At 46.8% G+C, this 23,999-nt stretch overlaps 1 protein-coding gene across 5 annotated transcripts in view; it reads left to right on the forward strand.

Moving 5' to 3' along the window:
• UNC79 (unc-79 homolog, NALCN channel complex subunit) overlaps nucleotides 1-23,999 on the forward strand; it is a 173,373-nt gene that overhangs the window by 69,160 nt on the left and 80,214 nt on the right. For 4 of the 5 annotated variants that reach the window (XM_056544994.1, XM_056544993.1, XM_056544995.1 and 1 more), the window contains exons 10-24: nucleotides 962-1,002; nucleotides 5,381-5,409; nucleotides 8,635-8,870; nucleotides 10,455-10,626; nucleotides 13,753-13,983; nucleotides 14,864-15,054; nucleotides 15,191-15,314; nucleotides 16,299-16,439; nucleotides 16,525-16,746; nucleotides 18,108-18,335; nucleotides 19,092-19,242; nucleotides 21,112-21,191; nucleotides 21,288-21,436; nucleotides 21,515-21,672; nucleotides 23,235-23,416. In XM_056544994.1, coding sequence (XP_056400969.1) covers nucleotides 962-1,002; nucleotides 5,381-5,409; nucleotides 8,635-8,870; nucleotides 10,455-10,626; nucleotides 13,753-13,983; nucleotides 14,864-15,054; nucleotides 15,191-15,314; nucleotides 16,299-16,439; nucleotides 16,525-16,746; nucleotides 18,108-18,335; nucleotides 19,092-19,242; nucleotides 21,112-21,191; nucleotides 21,288-21,436; nucleotides 21,515-21,672; nucleotides 23,235-23,416 — 2,335 coding nt within the window. The remainder of the gene's footprint in view (nucleotides 1-961; nucleotides 1,003-5,380; nucleotides 5,410-8,634; nucleotides 8,871-10,454; nucleotides 10,627-13,752; nucleotides 13,984-14,863; nucleotides 15,055-15,190; nucleotides 15,315-16,298; nucleotides 16,440-16,524; nucleotides 16,747-18,107; nucleotides 18,336-19,091; nucleotides 19,243-21,111; nucleotides 21,192-21,287; nucleotides 21,437-21,514; nucleotides 21,673-23,234; nucleotides 23,417-23,999) is intronic. The other variant, XM_056544997.1, reaches the window with a different exon arrangement.

Raw genomic sequence — 23,999 nt, forward strand, 5'->3', positions numbered from 1 at the left:
ATTGGCTATGAATGTTTTACACTCGCGGTTACTTATTATGTCATATCTGAAAATAATTAATATACAAAATATTGTTTTTCTAAGGTCTCATTTATAGTCTAAATTGCAAAACACTTATTAATGGGGGCGCTGTTGCATGGGAGGTCTAAGGAAATGATGCGCTGCTTGTGGTGGTAATAAGTGGTACTGCAAGTGAGAAAAACCTCTGTCCTCTTTCAAAAGTTTATTCAATTAAATTAGGGGTATTCCTGTGAAAAACTATTTTTTTTTTTCATATTAACTGGCTCCAGAAAGTGAAAAAGATTTGTAAATGACTTCTATTAAAAAATCTTAATTCTTCCAGTACTTATCAGCTGCAGAAGTTGAGTTGTTCTTTTCTGTCTGCCCACAGTGCTCTCTGCTGACACCTCAGTCCTTCTCAGGAACTGGCCAGAGCAGGAGCAATCCCCATAGTAAACCTCTCCTGCTCTGGACAGTTCCTGACATGGACAGAGGTGTCAGCAGAGAGCACTGTGGTCAGACAGAAAAGAACAACTCAACTTCAGCAGATAAGTACTGGAAGGATCAATATCTTTTTTTATTAAAAGTAATTTACAAATCTGTTTAACTTTCTGGAGCCAGTTGATATGAAAAAAAAAAATGTTTTAAACCGGAATACCCCTTTAATTTGAGGATAAATAGGAAAAAAGTTGCTATCTACTTGAAATAAAACATGAATCTCTATTGATTGGACCATGTATAAATGTAGTGTGTTTGGAATTGTCTCAACCTGTGGCTCTCCAGCTGTTGCAAAACTACAATTCCCAACATGCCATGCTGGAAGTTGTAGTTTTGCAGCAGTTGGAGAGCCATAAATTCAGGAACACAGCTCTTAGCTTTAACATTGGGTGATGTAGTGTAAGTATATTGTACAATCATCCGTATCCCACTCACACGTGTGTCTGTTACTGTCATTGTGCAGGGATCACAGCGCGTGGCTGATAGATGTTCTCCTGCCACAAGGTACGTGTAGTGAAGCATCGTTTATATATCCTATATTACAGGTCTTGTCAGTATATAAGAGTTTTTGGTGCAATCACACTAGGTCAGCTGCATCTGATCTGTTCCTTATGGTTCTACTGAACTGAACATAGATCACTATATAACTGTATGGGAATCTAACTTGGGACCACAAGGGTCTGGATTCCCTTCCCTTTGATAGCCTATGTCAGTGTTTTCCAACCATAGGGCCTCCAGTTGTTGCAGAACTACAACTTCCTGCATGCCCGGACAGCCAAAGGCTGTCCGGGCATCCTGGAAGTTGTAGTTCTGCAACAACTGGAGGCCCCCTGTTTGGGAAACACTGGCCTGTGTGATCTGTAACATATTTGTAAATCACTTTATTTACCAGAAATGACTCCCTATTCTGCAATTCTCTGTCCACTGCCTGTTGATAGGGGAATTCTGTCTCTGGTAAAAGACACAGCAAGACAAAACACAGGAAGTGCGAAACCTAGCTATTGCTGTGTGCAGAAGAGATACAGGCTGTGTACCCGTGAGCTTTGTCCGTTCTTCAGAGGATTTGCATTGTCCATGCAAGGTTAATCAAGGCTTCCTTCTCTTCCTAGCAGCAGCAGTTTCAGTACTTAGTGTAACCCTTTACCTGCTGTGCTGCTGCTGTTTCTTTCATTTCTGGTCACACCGCATACTCTGCTGTTCTTTGCTGCGATTGGACAGCCAGGAAGTGACTGTGTCTGTATGAGAAATAGCTGTGCACCATGGTGGAGGCTCACAGGGGCTACTTTATCTAATCTCCCCCTTTCTTTAGACTGCAGGCTTTTCAGCAGCAGTAGTTCAGTTCTTAGCATAACCCCTTTCTTGCAGTGCTGCAGCTTTTCTTCCATTCCTGGTCACATGGTGTCCTCTTATGTTCTGTGATTGGACAGCCAACTAATGGAGGAAGCAACTATGTGTGTACTACTGACAAACAGCTCAGCTCTGGTCCTGAGATAGAAAAAATTAGAAACAGCTCTCAATGGCTCAAAAACAGCAGCGGGAAGCTTAAATTCACTTTGGAATCACTCTGAAGGGTTAATACTGGGCAGGTTTTTAACAATATTTTAATATAATAGGTAAGTTTCATGTGTTTCTCAGAAACAGTCACTTTTTTGGGTGGACTCTAGAAAGGATCCATCTGCTTCTATATCTCTAAATTTTTATATTCACTGTAAGGGTACGTTCCCACACGGCGTATTTTGCTGCGTATTTGCTGCGTATTTGGTGCTGCGTATTTTCCTACCCATTGACTTCAACAGAGAAAATAAAATACGCAGCAGCAAATACGCAGCAAATACGCCGTGTGGGAATGTACCTTTAGGGTACGTTCACACGTACACAGATTTGATGCGCAGGATTTGATGCTGCAGATTTCAATGTAAACTAAATGACTGAGCACCGCTTCTAATCTGCAGTTACAAATCCTGCGCATCAACTCTGCGCAGGATCCTGTACGTGTGAACGTACCCTGAAGAAACAATTCTGGAGAATCTTTTCATGGAACATTGAATTGTTGTCGTCCTCCTGGAAATGTTTGAATAAAGTTACATGTGACCTGTTACGGTTCCCTCGGTCAGTCTGGTACCGTCACCGCTGTGAACAATGAGACCATCTCACTGACATAGATCAGTATTGATGCGCAGATACTTTTGCCACATGAGGTTTGTGGCAGCTAAAGATCGATGTGTTGCCTGCACTGCACTGCTTTCTAATTAAAGGAGTACTCCGCCCCTAGACATCTTTTCCCCTATCCAAAGGATAGAATATAAGATGTCTGATCGCGGGGTTCTCGCCGTTGTTGACCCCCGCGATCTCCCTGCTGCACTTGGCGTACATTCATAGCGTCAGGTGCAAAGCTGGAGGCTCGTGATGTCACGGCCGCTCCCCGCTCGTGACGTCACGTCCACGCCCCTTCAATGCAAGTCTATGGGAGGGGGCATCACGCCCCCTCCCATAGACTTGCATTGAGGGGGCGTGGACGGGATGTTATGAGCAGGGCGTGGCCGCGACATCAAGAGCCTCCTCCCCGCATGGCCAGTCACCCAGCGATCTCGGCTGCGGCACCCCAGGATGATTGTCGTTGCGGTGAGGAGGCTTGTGACGTCACGGTCACTCCCCGCTCGTGATGTCACGTTCACGCCCCCCTCCCATAGACTTGCATTGAGGGGGCGTGGACGGGATGTTATGAGCAGGGCACGGCCGTGACGTCACAATCCTCCGGAGCTGAACCCCAAAGGCGGGACCCGCATGATCAGACATCTTATCCCCTATCCTTTGTATAAGGGGTAAGATGTCTAGGGGCGGAGTACCCCTTTAAAGGGGTACTTCCGGAGGGCAAAAATATTTTTTTCAAACCAACTGGTACCATAAATTATACAGATTCTTCTATATAAAAATCTGAATCCTTCCAGTACTTATCAGCTGCTGTATGCTCCACAGGAAGTTGTGTAGTTCTTTCCAGTCTGACCACAGGGCTCTCTGCTGACACCTCTGTCCATGTCAGGAACTGTCCAGAGCAGGAGGAAATCCCCATAGCAAACAGGACAGTTCCTGACACGGACAGAGGTGGCAGCAGAGAGCTGTTAGACTACTTTATCCGTTTTTAGAGTAGTTTTATGGTTGTCCAACGCAACCTCGCAGACTTTTATTGGCAGCAGCACCACACCCCCATATGTAGCACCACACCCCCAGAGCACTGTGGTCATGATATCAGAGGAAATGCATTTCTGTTTTGGATTTCTCTTTAGTATACAGCTCCTAAAAAGTACTGGAAGGATTAAGATTTTTTAATAGAAGTAATTTACAAATCTGTTTAACTTTCTGGCACCAGTTGATTAAAAAAAAAAAAAAAAAAAAATTTCCATGGGAGTACCCCTTTAAAGGGGTATTCCAGGCCCAAACTTTTTATATATATATCAACTGGCTCTGGAAAGTTAAACAGATTTGTAAATTATTTCTATTAAAAAATCTTAATCCTTCCAATAGTTATTAGCTTCTGAAGTTGAGTTGTTATTTTCTGTCTAACTGCTCTCTGATGACTCATGTCCCGGGAGCTGATCAGTTCCTATGGGGATATTCTCCCATCATGCACAGCTCCCGTGACGTGATATCATCATTGAGCAGTTAGACAGAAAACTTCAGAAGCTAATAACTATTGGAAGGATTAAGATTTTTTAATAGAAGTAATTTACAAATCTGTTTAACTTTCCGGAGCCAGTTGAGATATATATATATATATATATATATATATATTATATATATAGTATAAAAAGGTTTTGCCTGGAATACCCCTTTAATAACTTCCCAGAATCCATCAATAAGTCAGAGGTTCGGCATTATCTCATTCACTGCCGTGGGCTATAAGGGTATGGGGGTTCAGCAGTGGGACCTTTTTATTAAAGGGGTCCTCTAGAAACAGGAAAAAATGTATGTGGTGTCAAAATGTGTAATAAAGTATCTTATTAATGTAGTATTTAAAGGGGTACGCCGCCCCTAGACATCTTATCCCCTATCCGATCACAGGGGTCCCGCCGTTGCAGACCCCCGTGATCTCCTTGCTGCACTTGGCGTTCATTTAGGGCGTCAGGTGCAACGCCGGAGGCTCGTGACGTCACGGCCACTCCCTGCTGGTGACGTCACGTCCACGCCCCCGACGGCGCACAACGTCCACGATGGCGCAAAACCCGAAAAAACATGTCCGGTTAGCAATAGTAAATGAGGACCAATATACGGCCATGATATCCCTACAGAGACCAACAGAGCAGATCACTGACTCCTCTCTCTGCAGGATGGAAATACAGACGGCTGCCACTAGATGGCGCTGAGGGAATAGGAATTTGCACTTATTCCATTGATAGGGGACAATAGGGGATGATGTTGCTCTATATATTTATATTGTATATAAAATACATGTTTCGGGTGTTCTTTTGGATGATGGGATATAAGATTAATTAAATGCAATTGCATGTAGGCCAATAGATCAGTGGTGTCCAAATTTTGGATCTCCAGATGTAGCAAAACTACAACTCCCAGCATGCCCGGACAGCCGTTGGCTGTCCGGGCATGCTGGGAGTTGTAGTTTTGCAACATCTGGAGGTCCAAAATTTGGACACCACTGCTACAGAGTATGCATTTTCTACCTCAGTACTTGTATATGGATGACATTTGATACCGGTCTCAATTGAAATGAATGGGAGGTACAGAGATCTCGGCCATCTTTACGATGGATATGGGGGAATGCGACCGCTCAACTAGCTATAGCGCAAATGTGAACAAGTCCATGCAGATCTTGTGCCGTCCATGCGGTTGCCCTGTTGACTGAGTTTTATGTACATGTCTCACGCAGCTGAGATTTCAGCCATTTGCCAGAAGAAGGTAAGAACCGTCGCGGCTTTTGCCGTCCGTGTTGTCGTACGTCTCCTCTGTGATGTGTCCCATCTGTGTCGTGGTTGTCACTCATAAGGCCGGTCCATCCATCACGAAGCACAATCGGCGCCCCCCACCCCTGCTGCCCTCCAGCTGTTGTGAGACTCCAACTCCCAGCATGCCCATAAAGCCTTTAGGCTTTAAGGCTTTTTTTTGCAATAGTTGGAGAGCCAGAGATTTCAGACCACTGTCCTAGGGCAAAGGGAGTGGGATGGAGACTGTCAGGGCATGCTGGGAGTTGTAGTGTTGCCTTAAGGGGTCCATTCCATTCATTTACCTGTGGTTTATGGAGGCAGTTTTGCAACTTTCTAATAGACATGGGGGGGGGTCATGTATTATTAGGGAGGTTTGGGTGCCTCCCTAATAATGTAACATTTGTCCAGCATGTATTATGAGGTGTGCCCCCTCTTTATACAGCGACTGTCGCACACATTTGCTCAGCAGGCCCTCAAATTATAGACCTGGCCCGCTCAGCATAATAAATACACCGCGTGGGTCGGGTGCAGTGCGCTCGAGTGTAGGGTGGTAAGTAGTGATACATAGTCGGTAGTACAGTAAACGGCAGTGCAGAGTGCACCGGACTCACGTATACAGCTGCAGGCGCAGCTCAGGCTGAGCAGGACGCATAGTAGTTGAGTAACTTGAGTAACCAGCAATTTGTATAGATCAGTGGTTACTGTAAACCCCCCCCCCCTGCCTTTATTTGAGCGGAAAAAGGAGTTAACTAGAGATGCTGAGCCTAGATACTTAACCCCTTTGGTGGCTACACAGTAACCATCTTTATAGACGGCTGATTACTATATCCTCCCCCACATTCTTCATATTGGGCTAAGTGGGGAAGATTTAACCCCTTTGGTGGCTATACAGTAACCATCTATATAGATCGCTGAGTACTGTAACCCCCCCCCCCCCTTATTGGGCTGAGCAGGGAAGGAGTTAATTAGCAATTCTGAGCCTTGATACCTAACCCCTTTGGTGACTATACCGTAACCATCTTTATAGATCACCGATTACTGTAACCGCACACTCCCCTTACAGGGGGGGTGAGTGGGAAAGGAGTTAATTAGTGATGCTGAGCATCGCTACTTAACTCCTTGGCAACTATACAGTAACCAGCCATCTATAAAGATTGCTGATTACTGTAACTGCCCTCTCTTATTGTGCTGTGTGGGAAAGGAGTAAACTAGTGATGCTGAGCCTCACTACCTAAGCCCTTGGTGGCTATACAGTAACTACCCATATTTATAGATCGCTGGATTCTGTAACCGCACCCCCCCCCCCCCTCCTTATTGGGCTGAGCAGGGAAGGAGTTAACTAGTGATGCTGAGCTACATAACCGCTTGGTGGCTATACAGTAAGCAGCCATCTATATAAATGGATGATTTCTGTATACAGTCTGGAGTGATCTCTTACTGTGCAGCTCCAGTCTTTTCTTCATCCGTAATGAAGCCTCTCGTGTCATGGTCACCAGCAGGCCAATGTTGTGCATTAGGCGACCTTTTGTGCGGCAATAAAAGCACGCCTATTGAAACGCATCATCGTACATGTGCACACAGGTAAGACATCCCTGACCAACAAATCTTCAAAATCACTTCTTGCTGTCATTGAATAGGAAAATATTATTTCTCGTCCCGCTCACACTGTCCATAGCAACCAATCAGATCGCTGCTTTTTTATTTTTTTCACAGGCGTTTAAAAAAATGAAAGGAGCAATCTGATTGGTTGCTATAGGCTCCCATATAGTCTCCGGGTGGTAAACAAGAATGTTCTCATTCACTGACAGCAAGCAGATATCTATAAAATGGCAAGAATTGTTTTAGAAAGTTGCAAAACAAACAAACAATATATATGAATTAAGACAGAGGGAAAAATAATTCTCATGGCTGTCGTATTCTTTGCATGTGCAGAAATGTGATTTGTCGTGGTGGCTTCGCCATTGTAAAGTGTCTCGTGATCGTTCACCATCATCATCATCATCATCACGCTGCTTCTAACGATCTGTCCCTGGCTAATAAGCAGATGCGTCTTCATTGTTCTTGAATTAGCAGAGTAAAGTATTGCTGGGACTATTAGTTCTACCTCAGAAGGTGTGCGCTGCCTGGATATATAGCTATGGTGGAGATTTATCAAAACCTGCGTAGAGGAGCGGTGCAGTTGCCCATAGCAACCAATCAGATGGCTTCTTTCATTTTTAACAGGCCAATTCAAAAATGAAAGCAGCGATCTGATTGGTTGCTATGGGCAACTGCACCGCTCCTCCTCTACACGGGTTTTGATAAATCTCCCTAATAGTCTACAACAGTGGTCTTCAACCTGCGGACTTCCAGATGTTGCAAAACTACAACTCCCAGCATGCCCGGACAGCCGTCGGCTGTCCGGGCATGCTGGGAGTTGTAGTTTTGCAACATCTGGAGGTCCGCAGGTTGGAGACCACTGGCTACAATATCCGTTTTTAGATGGCATTTAGCATAAAACAGTGCCCCCCCCCCCAACTGTGGCTCTCCAGCTGTTGCAAAACTACAACTCCCATCATGCCCTGGCAGGTCTTTGTGTGTCAGTGCATGAAAGGAGTTAAATATTTGCAACAGCTTCAGAGCAATAGGTCATCCTTGGGCTGTCAGGAAATAATGGGGGTTGTAGTTTTGCAACAACTTGAGAGCCAAAGACTGATGTTAGGCTGGCAGGGCATGATGGGAGTTGTAGTTTTGCAACAACTTGAGAGCCAAAGACTGATGTTAGGCTGGCAGGGCATGATGGGAGTTGTAGTTTTGCAATAACTTGAGAGCCAAAGACTGATGTTAGGCTGGCAGGGCATGATGGGAGTTGTAGTTTTGCAATAACTTGAGCCAAAGACTGATGTTTGGCTGGCAGGGCATGATGGGAGTTGTAGTTTTGCAATAACTTAGCAGCCAAAAGTTGAACTTATGCTGTCAGGGAATATTGGGAGTTGTAGTTTTGCAGCAATCTGAGAGCCATGGGTTGAACTTAGACTGTCAGGGTATAATGGGAGTTGTAGTTTTGTGATACCTTGTTGATGTGGGGGTCAGTGGATCCCCTGGATGGACTCTCTGATCATCTCCCTATGAAATCTTATTTATACGCCGGTGACCGGCCGTGAGATCCATTTTGTTATGTAACCATAGTAATTAATGCTTCTCCCTGCTTTTTTCTCAGAACTGCAGCTCGCACGTAAGAAGGGCGGTGGTGACCTGCTTCTCGGCTGGATGCTGTGGCCGCCATGGTAACCGGCCGGTGCGATACTGCAAACGCTGCCACTCCTACCACCACAACAGCGAAGCCGGGGGAGCCTCCTCAACGGAGTCGCATCTGTACCAGACCTCGCCGCCGCCCATCAATACGCGGGAGTGCGGGGCGGAGGAGCTGGTGTGCGCGGTGGAGGCCGTCATTAGGTAACAAGTGCCAGTGTTGTATTAAGTGTAAAAAAAATGGGAAAATTGGGGGAGATTTATCAAAACCTGTCCAGAGGAAAAGTTGCCCAGTTGCCCATAGCAACCAATCAGATCGCTTCTTTCATTTTTTTAGGCCTTTTCAAAAATGAAGGAAGCGATCTGATTGGTTGCTATGGGCAACTGGGCAACTTTTCCTCTGGACAGGTTTTGATAAATCTCCCATATTGAATGGAAATAAGGGTCTTTCAAAGGCAGTGTTTCCTAACCAGGGTGTCTTCAGCTGTTGCAAAACTGCAACTCCCAGCATGTGCATAAATCATGTAGAAAAACGGAGCACTCACCAATATCTTGCAGAATCTGTTCAGTCTTTATTCATAAAAGATCTTCTGGGGTACAGGAGCTAGATGGGAGAGCAGTGTGCTGGCGTGGGGGGAGGACTGGGCCACGGACCGTATCGCTTGTGATGCGCTTCGTCAGGCCCCTGAGGGGCCTGACGAAGCGCATCACGCGCGATACGGTCCGTGGCCCAGTCCTCCCCCCACGCCAGTGGCCCAGTTCTCTCCCCACGCCAGCACACCGCTCTCCCATCCAGCACCTGTACCCCAGAAGATCTTTTATGAATAAAGACTGAACAGATTCTGCAAGATATTGGTGAGTGCTCCGTTTTTCTACATGATTTATGTATATAGAGAAGCACCACAAATACCTGCACTCACCTCAGGGCTGCTGTAGCTCGACTCTTCTGGCAGAGACGGACAACCCGGTATAAGACCCATAGCAGGGCACTCAGAAGCAAGGCGACTGCCGGTGAAGTTTTGCGCTAGTTGCGCTTCTTCCGGCCTCTTCTGGCAGAGACTGCCGATCCGGAATAAGACCCGTAGCAGGGCACTCAGAAGCAAGGCGACTGCCGGCAAAACGCAACTAGCGCGAAAAATCGCCGGCAGTCGCCTTGCTTCTGAGCGCCCTGCTCCGGGTCTTATACCGGGTCGTCCGTCTCTGCCAGAAGAGTCGAGCTACAGCAGCCCTGCGATGAGTGCGGGGACCCTGTTTTTTCTTTGCAAGTAATTGTGTTGTGACTTTGGATTTCTTGGTCCCCATCACCTCCGGACTCACAGGCACGAGGACTCGAAGGTCTCCCCTAGTGACAGACTGCTACTGACCGCAGCTCATACTTAGTGACCGTACCATTTTGCTTGAAAGTCTTTCACCACTACAGTGCCCTCACCTTTTGATTGGTAGTATATAGAGAAGCCCTTGTTCAGCCTTATTATCTCTGAAATGCTATCTTAGAGCTATTGACTTGAAGCAATTTGTCCTCACAGCATGGACTTGAGCAGTGACAGGACAGTGACTTGCTTGTAGAACAGTTTTACACCTAAAAGTAACACTTTGGCTCAGGTGTAGGTATGTCGAGCAAGAGCAGAGCTAGATGTGCCTCTGGTAGAAGCCAGACCTAGACCTAACTAGATGGTCACACACTGCTAGCCTGAGCCCGACTCCACTAACAGGCTTGAACTTTAAACACACCGTCTGAAGTGATCTGAGGACTCACTACAATTCGTCCATCTTGGTTTAATTTTTCAGTTTGCTGAAGGAAGCGGAATATCATGCAGAGCAGCGTGAATACGAGATGAACCGCAGGAGACAGATGGGTCTGGCGTCTTCACATCATTCACTGGACAACACGGACTTTGATAACAAAGATGACGATAAACACGATCAGCGTCTCTTGAGTCAGTTTGGGATCTGGTTCCTGGTGAGAATCTGTTCATTATCATGTCTTATGCTTCAGTCTCCTCCAGAGCTGCACTCACAATGTCCTGCGGTCTATTGTGGGGGATAGAGCGTTTACCTTTGTCTCTCTTTACAGTAGTTCAAAATAAAATAACATTTCTCAGTAGACATCTAAGAGCTTTGTATGTGAGGATCTCACCTGGACTGTCAGCAGTAGTTGTAGTGGTTCTGGATGGGACTGTCAGCAGTAGTTGTAGTGGTTCTGGATGGGACTGTCAGCAGTAGTTGTAGTGGTTCTGGATGCGACTGTCAGCAGTAGTTGTAGTTGTTCTGGATGCGACTGTCAGCAGTAGTTGTAGTGGTTCTGGATAGGACTGTCAGCAGTAGTTGTAGTGGTTCTGGATGCGACTGTCAGCAGTAGTTGTAGTGGTTCTGGATGGGACTGTCAGCAGTAGTTGTAGTGGTTCTGGATGGGACTGTCAGCAGTAGTTGTAGTGGTTCTGGATGGGACTGTCAGCAGTCGTTGTAGTGGTTCTGGATGGGACTGTCAGCAGTAGTTGTAGTGGTTCTGGATGAGACTGTCAGCAGTAGTTGTAGTGGTTCTGGATGGGACTGTCAGCAGTCGTTGTAGTGGTTCTGGATGGGACTGTCAGCAGTAGTTGTAGTGGTTCTGGATGAGACTGTCAGCAGTAGTTGTAGTGGTTCTGGATGGGACTGTCAGCATTAGTTGTAGTGGTTCTGGATGAGACTGTCAGCAGTCGTTGTAGTGGTTCTGGATGTGACTGTCAGCAGTAGTTGTATTTGTTCTGGATGGGACTGTCAGCAGCAGTAGTTGTAGTGGTTCTGGATGGGACTGTCAGCAGTAGTTGTAGTGGTTCTGGATGGGACTGTCAGCAGTAGTTGTAGTGGTTCTGGATGGGACTGTCAGCAGTAGTTGTATTTGTTCTGGATGGGACTGTCAGCAGCTGTAGTTAGTTGTAGTGGTTCTGGATGGGACTGTCAGCAGCAGTAGTTGTAGTGGTTCTGGATGGGACTGTCAGCAGTAGTTGTAGTGGTTCTGGATGGGACTGTCAGCAGTAGTTGTAGTGGTTCTGGATGGGACTGTCAGCAGTAGTTGTAGTGGTTCTGGATGGGACTGTCAGCAGTAGTTGTAGTGGTTCTGGATGGGACTGTCAGCAGTAGTTGTAGTGGTTCTGGATGGGACTGTCAGCAGCCGTTGTAGTGGTTCTGGATGGGACTGTCAGCAGTCGTTGTAGTGGTTCTGGATGGGACTGTCAGCAGTTGTTGTAGTGGTTCTGGATGGGACTGTCAGCAGTAGTTGTAGTGGTTCCGGATAGGACTGTCAGCAGTTGTTGTAGTGGTTCTGGATGGGACTGTCAGCAGTAGTTGTAGTGGTTCTGGATGGGACTGTCAGCAGTAGTTGTAGTGGTTCTGGATAGGACTGTCAGCAGTAGTTGTATTTGTTCTGGATGGGACTGTCGGCAGTTGTTGTAGTGGTTCTGGATGGGACTGTCAGCAGTTGTTGTAGTGGTTCTGGATGGGACTGTCAGCAGTAGTTGTAGTGGTTCTGGATGTGACTGTCAGCAGTAATTGTATTTGTTCTGGATGGGACTGTCAGCAGTAGTTGTAGTGGTTCTGGATGGGACTGTCAGCAGTAGTTGTATTTGTTCTGGATGGGACTGTCAGCAGCAGTAGTTGTATTTGTTCTGGATTGGACTGTCAGCAGTAGTTGTAGTGGTTCTGGATGAGACTGTCAGCAGTAGTTGTATTTGTTCTGGATGGGACTGTCAGCAGCTGTAGTTGTAGTGGTTCTGGATGGGACTGTCAGCAGCTGTAGTTGTAGTGGTTCTGGATGGGACTGTCAGCAGTAGTTGTAGAAGTTCTGGATGGGACTGTCAGCAGTAGTTGTAGTGGTTCTGGATGGGACTGTCAGCAGTAGTTGTAGTGGTTCTGGATGGGACTGTCAACAGCTGTAGTTGTAGTGGTTCTGGATGGGACTGTCAGCAGTAGTTGTGGTGGTTCTGGATAGGACTGTCAGCAGTAGTTGTAATGGTTCTGGATGGGACTGTCAGCAGTAGTTGTAGTGGTTCTGGATGGGACTGTCAGCAGTAGTTGTAGAAGTTCTGGATGGGACTGTCAGCAGTAGTTGTAGTGGTTCTGGATAGGACTGTCAGCAGTAGTTGTAGTGGTTCTGGATAGGACTGTCAGCAGTAGTTGTAGTGGTTCTGGATAGGACTGTCAGCAGTAGTTGTAATGGTTCTGGATAGGTCTGTCAGCAGTCGTTGTAGTGGTTCTAGATGGGACTGTCAGCAGTCGTTGTAGTGGTTCTAGATGGGACTGTCAGCAGTAGTTGTAGTGGTTCTGGATAGGACTGTCAGCAGTAGTTGTAGTGGTTCTGAATGGGACTGTCAGCAGTAGTTGTAGTGGTTCTGGATAGGACTGTCAGCAGTCGTTGTAGTGGTTCTGGATGGGACTGTCAGCAGCTGTAGTTGTAGTGGTTCTGGATGGGACTGTCAGCAGTAGTTGTAGTGGTTCTGGATGGGACTGTCAGCAGTAGTTGTAGTGGTTCTGGATAGGACTGTCAGCAGTAGTTGTAATGGTTCTGGATAGGTCTGTCAGCAGTCGTTGTAGTGGTTCTAGATGGGACTGTCAGCAGTCGTTGTAGTGGTTCTAGATGGGACTGTCAGCAGTAGTTGTAGTGGTTCTGGATAGGACTGTCAGCAGTAGTTGTAGTGGTTCTGGATGGGACTGTCAGCAGTAGTTGTAGTGGTTCTGGATGGGACTGTCAGCAGTAGTTGTAGTGGTTCTGGATGGGACTGTCAGCAGTAGTTGTAGTGGTTCTGGATAGGACTGTCAGCAGTAGTTGTAATGGTTCTGGATGGGACTGTCAGCAGTAGTTGTAGTGGTTCTGGATGGGACTCTCAGCAGTAGTTGTAGTGGTTCTGGATGGGACTGTCAGCAGTAGTTGTAGTGGTTCTGGATAGGACTGTCAGCAGTAGTTGTAATGGTTCTGGATAGGACTGTCAGCAGCAGTAGTTGTAGTGGTTCTGGATGGGACTGTCAGCAGTAGTTGTAGTGGTTCTGGATGGGACTGTTATTTCAGAAGTGTCTAACCAATTGTGATATTGGGTGTAATCTTGTGGCACAGGTCAGCCTCTGCACGCCCAGTGAGAACACCCCCACGGAGAGCCTGGCCCGCCTGGTCAGCATGGTCTTTCAGTGGTTCCACTCTACGGCGTACATGATGGACGATGAGGTCGGCAGTCTGGTGGAGAAACTCAAACCACAGTTCGTCACCAAGTGGCTGAAGACCGTCTGCGACATCCGGTTCGATGTTATGGTCATGTGCTTGCTGCCCAAACCCATGGAATTTGCCCGGGTAATCACCAATATTATTGGAAGTGATCGGGGCTGTGAATGGGGATTCTAAAGGACCATTCCAGAACTAATTGTTTCATGCCTAGTGCAGGGCCTGAGGGCGGGATCGGGGATCCTGGGATCTTGCACTAGATGTATCAGAGTCTATGGGTTTTGTATAAATTGTTTTGTAAAGGGGCATTCTGGGATTTTTTTTTTTCAGCCTTTGAGACCATGATGGCAAATTATGCGACTGGTTAATGAGTTTACGATATATCAGAGGTCACATGGTCTCCGGGGGAAGCCAGTCTGTGCTGCAGTGGGTGGAAGGAATTTACTGTCAGAGGTCACATGGTCTCTGGGGGAGCACGGCTGTGCTGCTGTGGGTGGGCAGATGCTATCTGCCCACCCACTGCATCATAGCCGCGCTCCCCCATGGTCACTCCTTTAAAGGGGTATTCCGGCTTTATACCACGCCCCCTTAATTCATGTCTATGGGAGGGGTCGTGGCAGCCATGCCCCTAGTGATGTCACACCACGCCCCATTCATTCATGTCTATGGGAGGGGGCGTGATGGTCACGCCTCTAGTGATGTCACTTCACACCCCCTTCATTCATGTCTATGGGAGGGGGCATGGCGACCACGTCTCTAGTGATGTCACGTCACGCCCCCTCTCATAGACATGAATGAAAGGGGCGTGGTGTGACATCACTAGAGCCGTGGCCGTGACGTCTCTTCCTCATCTTGGAGGCAGCGCCCGGCACAGAATGCCGGGGGCTGCACTGAGATTGCGGGGGTCCCCAGCTGCAGGACTCCTGAGATCATACATCTTATCCCCTATCCAATAAAGCCGGAATACCCTTTTAAGATGTATGTATTCTAACTGTCTGTGTATCCGCAGGTTGGGGGTTACTGGGACAAGTCCTGCAGTACGGTCACCCAGCTGAAGGAAGGTCTCAATAGAATTCTGTGCCTTATTCCATATAATGTCATTAACCAGCCGATCTGGGAATGTATCATGCCGGAGTGGTTGGAGGCCATCAGGACAGAAGTGCCCGACAATCAGCTCAAGGAGTTTCGGGAGGTCCTCAGGTTGGTCTCTGATCTGCCTCATCCGTCAGTGTCCTGGGAATAGATAAAGTAATGGATCAGCCCATCCCTGACATCCGCTGTGTTAGGAATTCCATTTATTTTTGCTCATTTTCTTTTGTATGTTTTCTTTTTGCAGTAAAATGTTTGACATTGAGCTCTGCCCTTTGCCTTTCTCCATGGAGGAGATGTTCGGATTCATCAGCTGCCGATTCACTGGCTATCCATCTTCTGTCCAGGAACAAGCTTTGCTTTGGCTTCATGTAAGAATTTTGGACCCTAATAGAATTGTTTAGGTTGTGGGAGACTGCCATGGAGAACGCTGGAGCCGTCACTGGGAGCTCGTGACATCATAGCCCCGCCCCCTCATGACATCACACCCAGCTCCCTCAATGCAAGTCTATGGGAGGGGGCGTGACAGCTGTCACGCCCCCTCCCATAGACTTGCATTGAGGGGACGGGGCTATGACGTCACAAGCTCCCGACGCCGGCTCCAGTGTTTGGAACAGTTTGTTCCAAACGCTGAGCAGCGGAGTACCCCTTTACATGTGGGAACCACCGCTGGCTTAGTTGTTGGTATTTCTTTGAGCTTAGTTGTCAATATTGCGTAGGTTTAGTTTTGTGTCCACCATAAATTTAGTTGTGGGACAACCCTCAGTTTATTTGTGGGAACTGCCAAGGGTTTACTTGTAGAGACCACCACAGCGATAATCATGGATACCTACTTGGGCTTAGTCTTGGGGACCACCATAGTATTTAATTGTGAGGATCATCCTGGATAGTTCTGGGGATAGCTGTGGGCCTAGATGTCCAGGCTGCACGTGTTTGGCGGTGGGGACCGCCATGGGCACGTAACTATGTGAATTGATATCGGTTTGTACTAACTTTAAAGCTCAAAAAAAAAAGTCATCATGGGTACAGTCATATAATCCGCTATAGGCTTAGTTGTGGGAACCACCATAGATTTAGTTGTGGGGACTGCTAGGTGCTTAGTTTTAGGGACCACTATGCCATATATGTAAGGACAGCTATGGACTTACCTCTGAAGACCTCATGAGCTTAGTTTTGAGGACTGCCATGGGCATCTCAATAAGTCTATAAATAAGTATGGGTTTATACTGGGAATATAATCAGATAATAGAGGAGTCGGCAAGATGGAGAGAAACTGAACTTTTATGAGTGATAGCCCCCCAGTTTGTACCACTTTCTTCATCTTGGGCTTTATGTCTCCTTCCCTCATACTCCAGGTGTTGTCGGAGTTAGATATTGTGGTGCCCCTGCAGCTGTTGATCAGCATGTTCTCTGATGGGGTAAACTCTGTGAAGGAGCTGGCCAATCAGAGGAAAGTCCGTATCACAGAACTTTCAGGAAATGTTCCAGGTCACAGGGTAAGACAAAGATCACTATTACACAAATGGGACATCCTTGGCAGACATGAGCCCATCCGTCTAGCCTATACCTTCTCTCTTACAGGGCAGCATCGCCTCCGATCCAGGCCGGCGGGTGATACACAGTATGCTGAGCCCCTTCCCCAGCCCCTTTCACAGTCCCTTCCGGAGCCCCATGCGCAGTCCCTTCCGCAGTCCCTTTAAGAACTATGGGCATCCCACAGGAAGAACCATTGACTTTGACTGTGATGAAGACGAGATGAATCTCAACTGTTTTATCCTCATGTTCGACCTCATATTGAAACAGGTTCGGTGCAGACTGTCTAAGAGAAGCTCAAAACCTGTTGATGGTGTGGGGCCGGCGTGTGTTACACATGACAATGACCTATCACATGACAATGACCTATCACATGTCAATGGGGCTCATCAGCACTGTGTATACTGTCTATCCTATTCTTATGAAAGTTGCTAAGATAGTCACTGGCAGGCAAATGAGATGATAATGATGGGTAGACATGTATTGATGGTACAGATGAGCAAAGTCAAGATAGCCAGGGGTGATTCCAGGAAGGTTATGATATGTATTAAATGTACCAGGGATAATACTTAGCTAAGATCAGAATTAGAGAGTCCAACCAAAGGGTATCAGGCATATAGAGTCTGACCAGATGGTATTGGGCAGAGAGCCCAACCCGAGGGTATCAGGCATAGAGAGTCCAAACAGTGGGGATCGGGCATAGAGAGTCCAGCAAGAAGGTATCGGGCATAGAGAGTCCAACCAGAGGGTATCGGGCATAGAGAATCCAGCAAGAAGGTATCGGGCCTAGAGAGTGCAGCAAGAAGGTATCGGGCATAGAGAGTCCAGCAAGAAGGTATCAGGCATAGAGAGTCCAGCAAGAAGTTATCGGGCCTAGAGAGTCCAGCAAGAAGGTATCGGGCATAGAGAGTCCAACCAGAGGATATCAGGCATAGAGAGTCCAAACAGTGAGGATCGGGCATAGAGAGTCCAGCAAGAAGGTATCGGGCCTAGAGAGTGCAGCAAGAAGGTATCGGGCATAGAGAGTCCAGCAAGAAGTTATCGGGCCTAGAGAGTCCAGCAAGAAGGTATCAGGCATAGAGAGTCCAGCAAGAAGTTATCGGGCCTAGAGAGTCCAGCAAGAAGGTATCGGGCATAGAGAGTCCAGCAAGAAGGTATCGGGCATAGAGAGTCCAACCAGAGGATATCAGGCATAGAGAGTCCAAACAGTGAGGATCGGGCATAGAGAGTCCAGCAAGAAGGTATCGGGCATAGAGAGTCCAACCAGAGGATATCAGGCATAGAGAGTCCAACCAGTGGGGATCGGGCATAGAGAGTCCAGCAAGAAGGTATCGGGCATAGAGAGTCCAACCAGTGGGGATCAGGCATAGCGAGTCCAACTAGTGGGGATCGGGCATAGAGAGTCCAACCAGAGGGTATCGGGTATAAAGAGTCCAGCAAGAAGGTATCGGGCATAGAGAGTCCAACCAGAGAGTATAGAGAGTCAAACAGGAGGGTTTGGGCATAGAGAGTTTAACAAGAAGGTATCAGCTCCCAGAAAAAAGTGATCAGTTACCGTCTCCACAGACCATGGCCACCATGTTTAGTGAGACCATTAATTTGGAAGGTTCTGGATGTTTTCTTTATTGCAGATGGAGCTCCAAGATGATGGAATCACTCTGGGGCTGGAGAACAGTCTGTCCAAAGACGTCATCTCCATCATCAACAACGTCTTCCAGGCACCATGGGGAGGATCTCACACCTGCCAGAAGGACGAGAAGGCCGTGGAGTGCAGCCTGTGCCAGTCCAGCATCCTCTGCTACCAGATGGCCTGCGAGCTGCTGGAACGACTGGCCCCTAAGGAGGAGATCCGACTGGTGGTGAGGGTCCCCATACGTGCAGTTCTCTCAGGGCATGCTGTCTGGGCATGCTGGAAGTTGTAGCTTTGCAACAGCTGGAGGCACACTGGTTGAGAAACACTGACCTAAGTCTCCAAACTGTAAACCTCCAGATGTTGTAAAACTACAACTCCCAGAATGCCCATGTGCAGAATTAGGTCAGTGTTTTACAACCAGGCTGCCTCCAGATGTTGCAAAACTACAACTCCCAGCATGCCCGGACAGCCAGCGGCTGTCCGGGCATGCTGGGAGTTGTAGTTTTGCAACATCTGGAGGTTCACAGTTTGTATATATCATGTCAGGACCACAGGTACTTGTGAGATTGAAGCTCCTGTAAATCTCGCCTCGCTCCTGTAATCCTTTCTTCTCCGTGTTGTCACCTTGAGAAATGTGGCGCTCCTTGTGCGGAGGGGATAGTCCAGCTCAGCAGGATCAGTAATGGAGACGTGATTGATGGGCTGAGGGTTTTCTGGTTACACACAAGATCCTGTGTCTCTGTATCAGCAAGTTTTATGATAAGCGGCTCCATATTATCAGGGGGGATTGATGGACGTGTCAGAGAGGAGATACAGAAATACATAGGAGCCATGTAGATCATCCCAGGCCCTGCCGCCGCCGCCACCGCGTATGTCAGATTTATGAGCGCGACCCCAAAAACAAGTCTGTAAGAAATTCGGTTTTATAAATTGTTTGTACATGTTCAGAGAAAGATCTGACGTGGCCATTTATATCACTTAGGAGCCGACGGACAGTCTAGAGGATAGTCTGCTGTTCTCCCGCGCCGAATTCACCATCGGGGGCGAGGGCGAAGAGGAAGAGAATCCCTCAAATAAACATGGAGACAATCCGGGGACACACAGCCAGACAGCGGAGCCGCCCCCCAACACAGGTGAGTGACATAGAAGGTAATACACAGGGGGGGTGACACCTGTAATACACAGGGGGGCGACATCTGTAATACACAGGGGGGCGACATCTGTAATACACAGGGGGGCGACATCTGTAATACACAGGGGGGCGACATCTGTAATACACAGGGGGGCGACATCTGTAATACACAGGGGGGCGACATCTGTAATACACAGGGGGGCGACATCTGTAATACACAGGGGGGCGACATCTGTAATACACAGGGGGGCGACATCTGTAATACACAGGGGGGCGACATCTGTAATACTCAGGGGGGCGACATCTGTAATACTCGGGGGTGACATCTGTAATACACAGGGGGTGGGGGGTGACATCAGTAATACACGGGGGGGGGTGACATCTGTAATACACAGGGGGGCGACATCTGTAATACACAGGGGGGCGACATCTGTAATACTCAGGGGGGTGACATCTGTAATACACAGGGGGGCGACATCTGTAATACACAGGGGGGCGACATCTGTAATACTCAGGGGGGTGACATCTGTAATACACAGGGGGTGGGGGGTGACATCAGTAATACACGGGGGGGGGGGTGACATCTGTAATACACAAGGGGTGGGGGGTGACATCAGTAATACATGGGGGGGGTGACATCTGTAATACACAGGGGGTGGGGGGTGACATCAGTAATACATGGGGGGGTGACATCAGTAATACACGGGGGGGGGTGACATCTGTAATACACAGGGGGTGGGGGGTGACATCAGTAATACATGGGGGGGTGACATCTGTAATACACAGGGGGTGGGGGTGACATCAGTAATACACGGGGGGGGGGTGACATCTGTAATACACAGGGGGGCGACATCTGTAATACACAGGGGGGCGACATCTGTAATACACAGGGGGGGTGACATCTATAATACACAGGTGAGGGATATAGAAGAATAATACACAGGTGAGTGATATAGAAGGGTTATACACAGGTGAGTGATATAGTGATATAAAAGGGTTATTTATACACAGGGGGGTGACATCTGTAATACACAGGTGAGTGATATAGAAGGGTTATACACAGGTGAGTGATATAGAAGAATAATACACAGGTGACTGATATAGAAGGGTTATACACAGGGGGGTGACATCTGTAATACACAGGTGAGTGATATAGAAGGGTTATACACAGGTGAGTGATATAGAAGAATAATACACAGGTGAGTGATATAGAAGGGTTATACACAGGTGAGTGATATAGAAGAATAATACACCGGTGACTGATATAGAAGGGTTATTCACAGGTGACTGATATAGAAGGGTTATACACAGGGGGGTGACATCTGTAATACACAGGTGAGTGATATAGAAGGGTTATACACAGGTGAGTGATATAGAAGAATAATACACAGGTGACTGATATAGAAGGGTTATACACAGGTGAGTGATATAGAAGAATAATACACAGGTGACTGATATAGAAGGGTTATACACAGGGGGGTGACATCTGTAATACACAGGTGAGTGATATAGAAGAATAATACACAGGTGAGTGATATAGAAGAATAATACACAGGTGAGTGATATAGAAGAATAATACACAGGTGACTGATATAGAAGGGTTATACACAGGGGGGTGACATCTGTAATACACAGGTGAGTGATATAGAAGAATAATACACAGGTGAGTGGTGTAACGTTGATAAAAGTTGCAAAGTTTTGCAGAAAGATGCACAAGTTTCATAAAATCCCCCCATGATCCCCTTAATGGGAAAAATTTATCACAATTAGAATTCTGCTTTGGTTGCTCTGGGCGACTTTTTGCGCCTTTCTCAGGTAAAATCAGTGATCATCGAGTTGTTTTTTATTTTTATATATTTTTTTTTTTCAGCTGTCAAAAATGACACAGATCAAAAATTTTGTTACCAGAAACTTCCTGTCACCTTGAAATTAATCTACACCATCCTGCAGGTCTGTGACATCTGTGAGATATATGCGTAGTGTCTGGATCCAACATGGCGGATACAGTAGTTTTGCTTCATTTATTACTTTTTTCGGTTATTTTAGGAAATGGCCAAGTTTGACGAGCCGGACATCCTGTTTAACATGCTGAACTGCCTGAAGATCCTCTGTCTGCACGGCGAGTGCCTATATATCGCCAAGAAGGATCACCTGCCGTTTTTGGCATACATTCAGGAGCGCATGCTCATCTCCAGGTACTTGTGGGTCTTCACCAACGCGCCATAGATTTTTGCCGCCGCCATATGTAAATATAAACTATTTTGCTCCCGCAGCTTGTGGCGAGTCTTGAAGTCGGATTTCTCCCAGCTGTCGTCTTTGGGGGTCCCCCTGCTTCTTCACTCTCTTTCTCTTCCCAACGGAGCCGATATTTTCTGGACAATCATAAACTCCAACTTCAACAGCAAAGACTGGAAAATGAGGTTCGAAGCAGGTAAATCAATAAGACTGTTCATAGAATTATGTATAGCAGCTCATGTAGATTAAATGGGCGCTGTCATTAAAACAAATTTTTGCTATTGCACTCCTTATAGGAAATAAAAATTCTTTCTAATGTACTTTTGTTGTAAAAAAAAAAGAAGTTTTCTATGTTTTATTTTTGTTTAAAAAGCTGCCACTAGGTGTCTCCCTACTTGTCCAGAGCACATTTCCCCCCATCTCTTGCACGGACTTTGAACTCCTGCTGGCCTGGCAGAAGTCCAAAATCAGGAAAGACTGAGGGAGGGGTGTGGGCAGCCTTAGCCAATCATAGCTCATCTCACACTGAACTGCTCTGGGCTGTGTGTAGTAGAGTGAGGGAGGAAGTTCTCCCCTGTATGGCTTCAGATGATGTCACGCCAGCTGTGGAACGCCCCTTCCCAGTCTGTGAATCTGACTGAGAATGAGCAGAAAATACAGAGCGATATCAAGGTAGAAAACTAAAAAAATTATAAAAAATAAAGGCCGGGGTGGTTTATCATGATGAGGGCAGTGACCTGGGAGGATTATAACATTTAACAAGATCATGACAGGTACTCTTTAACCTTTTAATGACCGCATACACCTGGTTGAATATCGGGCTGCATCGGCAGGTGCTGGCTGCATCTTACAGCCGACACCTACCTGCACCTGCCAACATTGCACTCCAGTTCAATACTAGTTTGATGCTGAATAGTGACTGTTGCGTGCAGAGAGTTAAATGATGGACGCCGCACCTGTCAGGGTCATGATCGGTGACCCCATGGCAGCTAGAAGCCTAATGAAGGCCTCTCTATTAAGGCTAAGTTTCCGCTTGGTTTTTTTTCTGGCAGTTTTTGGACATCTGCCACTACAGTTTTTGAGCCAAAGTCAAAAGTGGATCCATAAGGGAGGAGAAGTGTAAGTCCTTCCTTTATATGTCCTATTCCTTTTGAATACATTTCTGGCTTTGGCTCAAAAACTGCAGTGGCAAATATCCAAAAACTGCCAGAAAAAAGACCAAGAGGAAACTTAGCCTAATGCAGCTGGCTTTATGGTAGGGTTACCGTAACTGATCCACAGCGTAATTTACGCTATGGATCCACCGGTGATACAACCCATAGTGTGCCTCCAGCTTTTGCCCCGCCTTGCCCCGCCCCCTGGCCTGCTCGCAGCAGCAATCCACCGCACCGCCAGGGTGGGGTGACAGCAGCTGGAGGCACACTATGAGCGTAAAATATGCTGTGGATCCTTACGTTTGAGCCTACCCGTAGACAGACTATACAAGCAGAGCACCAATTTCACTTAGCATTCATTGCATTGTTCAATGTAAGCCCGTTTTCATAACCAGGCTGCCTCCAGCTGTTGCAAAACTACCACTCCCAGCATGCCTTTGGCTGTCTGGGCATGCTGGGAGTGGTAGTTTTGCAACAGCTGGAGACACTCTGGTTGAGAAACATTGGTGTAAGCAATCTAATGATTGCTTATAAGGGTATGTTCACACTACGGAATCTCTGTGCGTTTATTAAATGACCATATGTGCCTGATTTATTGTTGCAGTGGAGAAAGTTGCCGTCTTGTGCCGATTCCTGGACATTCACTCAGTCACCAAAAACCACTTATTGAAGTATTCCCTGGCCCATGCATTTTGCTGTTTTCTAACTGCGGTGGAAGACGTCAACCCTGCTGTGGCCACAAGAGCCGGACTATTACTGGACACCATCAAGAGACCTGCTCTACAGGTGAGGCTGAGAAACATGGATGATCCTATACAGAGTATAGTATCCTCTTATATAGAGTGTATACATCCTGACCTAAAATAGTATACAACAAGAGACATGCATCATCTTATATAGAGTGTATACATCCTGACCTAGAGTAGTGTACAACAAGAGACATGTATCATCTTATATAGAGTGTATACAGCCTGACCTAGAATAGTATACAACAAGGGACATTTATCATCTTATATAGAGTGTATAGATCCTGACCTAGAGTAGTGTACAACAAGAGACATGTATCATCTTATATAGAGTATATACATCCTGACCTAGAATAGTGTACAACAAGAGACATGTATCATCTTATATAGAGTGTATACATCCTGACCTAGAATAGTGTACAAGAGACATGTATCATCTTATATAGAGTGTATACATCCTGACCTAGAATAGTATACAACAAGGGACATGTATCATCTTATATAGAGTGTATAGATCCTGACCTAGAGTAGTGTACAACAAGAGACATGTATCATCTTATATAGAGTGTATACATCCTGACCTAGAATAGTATACAACAAGGGACATGTATGATCTTATATAG

Source organism: Hyla sarda, chromosome 11 (genome assembly GCF_029499605.1).
Source record: "Hyla sarda isolate aHylSar1 chromosome 11, aHylSar1.hap1, whole genome shotgun sequence".
Taxonomy (NCBI): Eukaryota; Metazoa; Chordata; class Amphibia; order Anura; family Hylidae; genus Hyla; species Hyla sarda.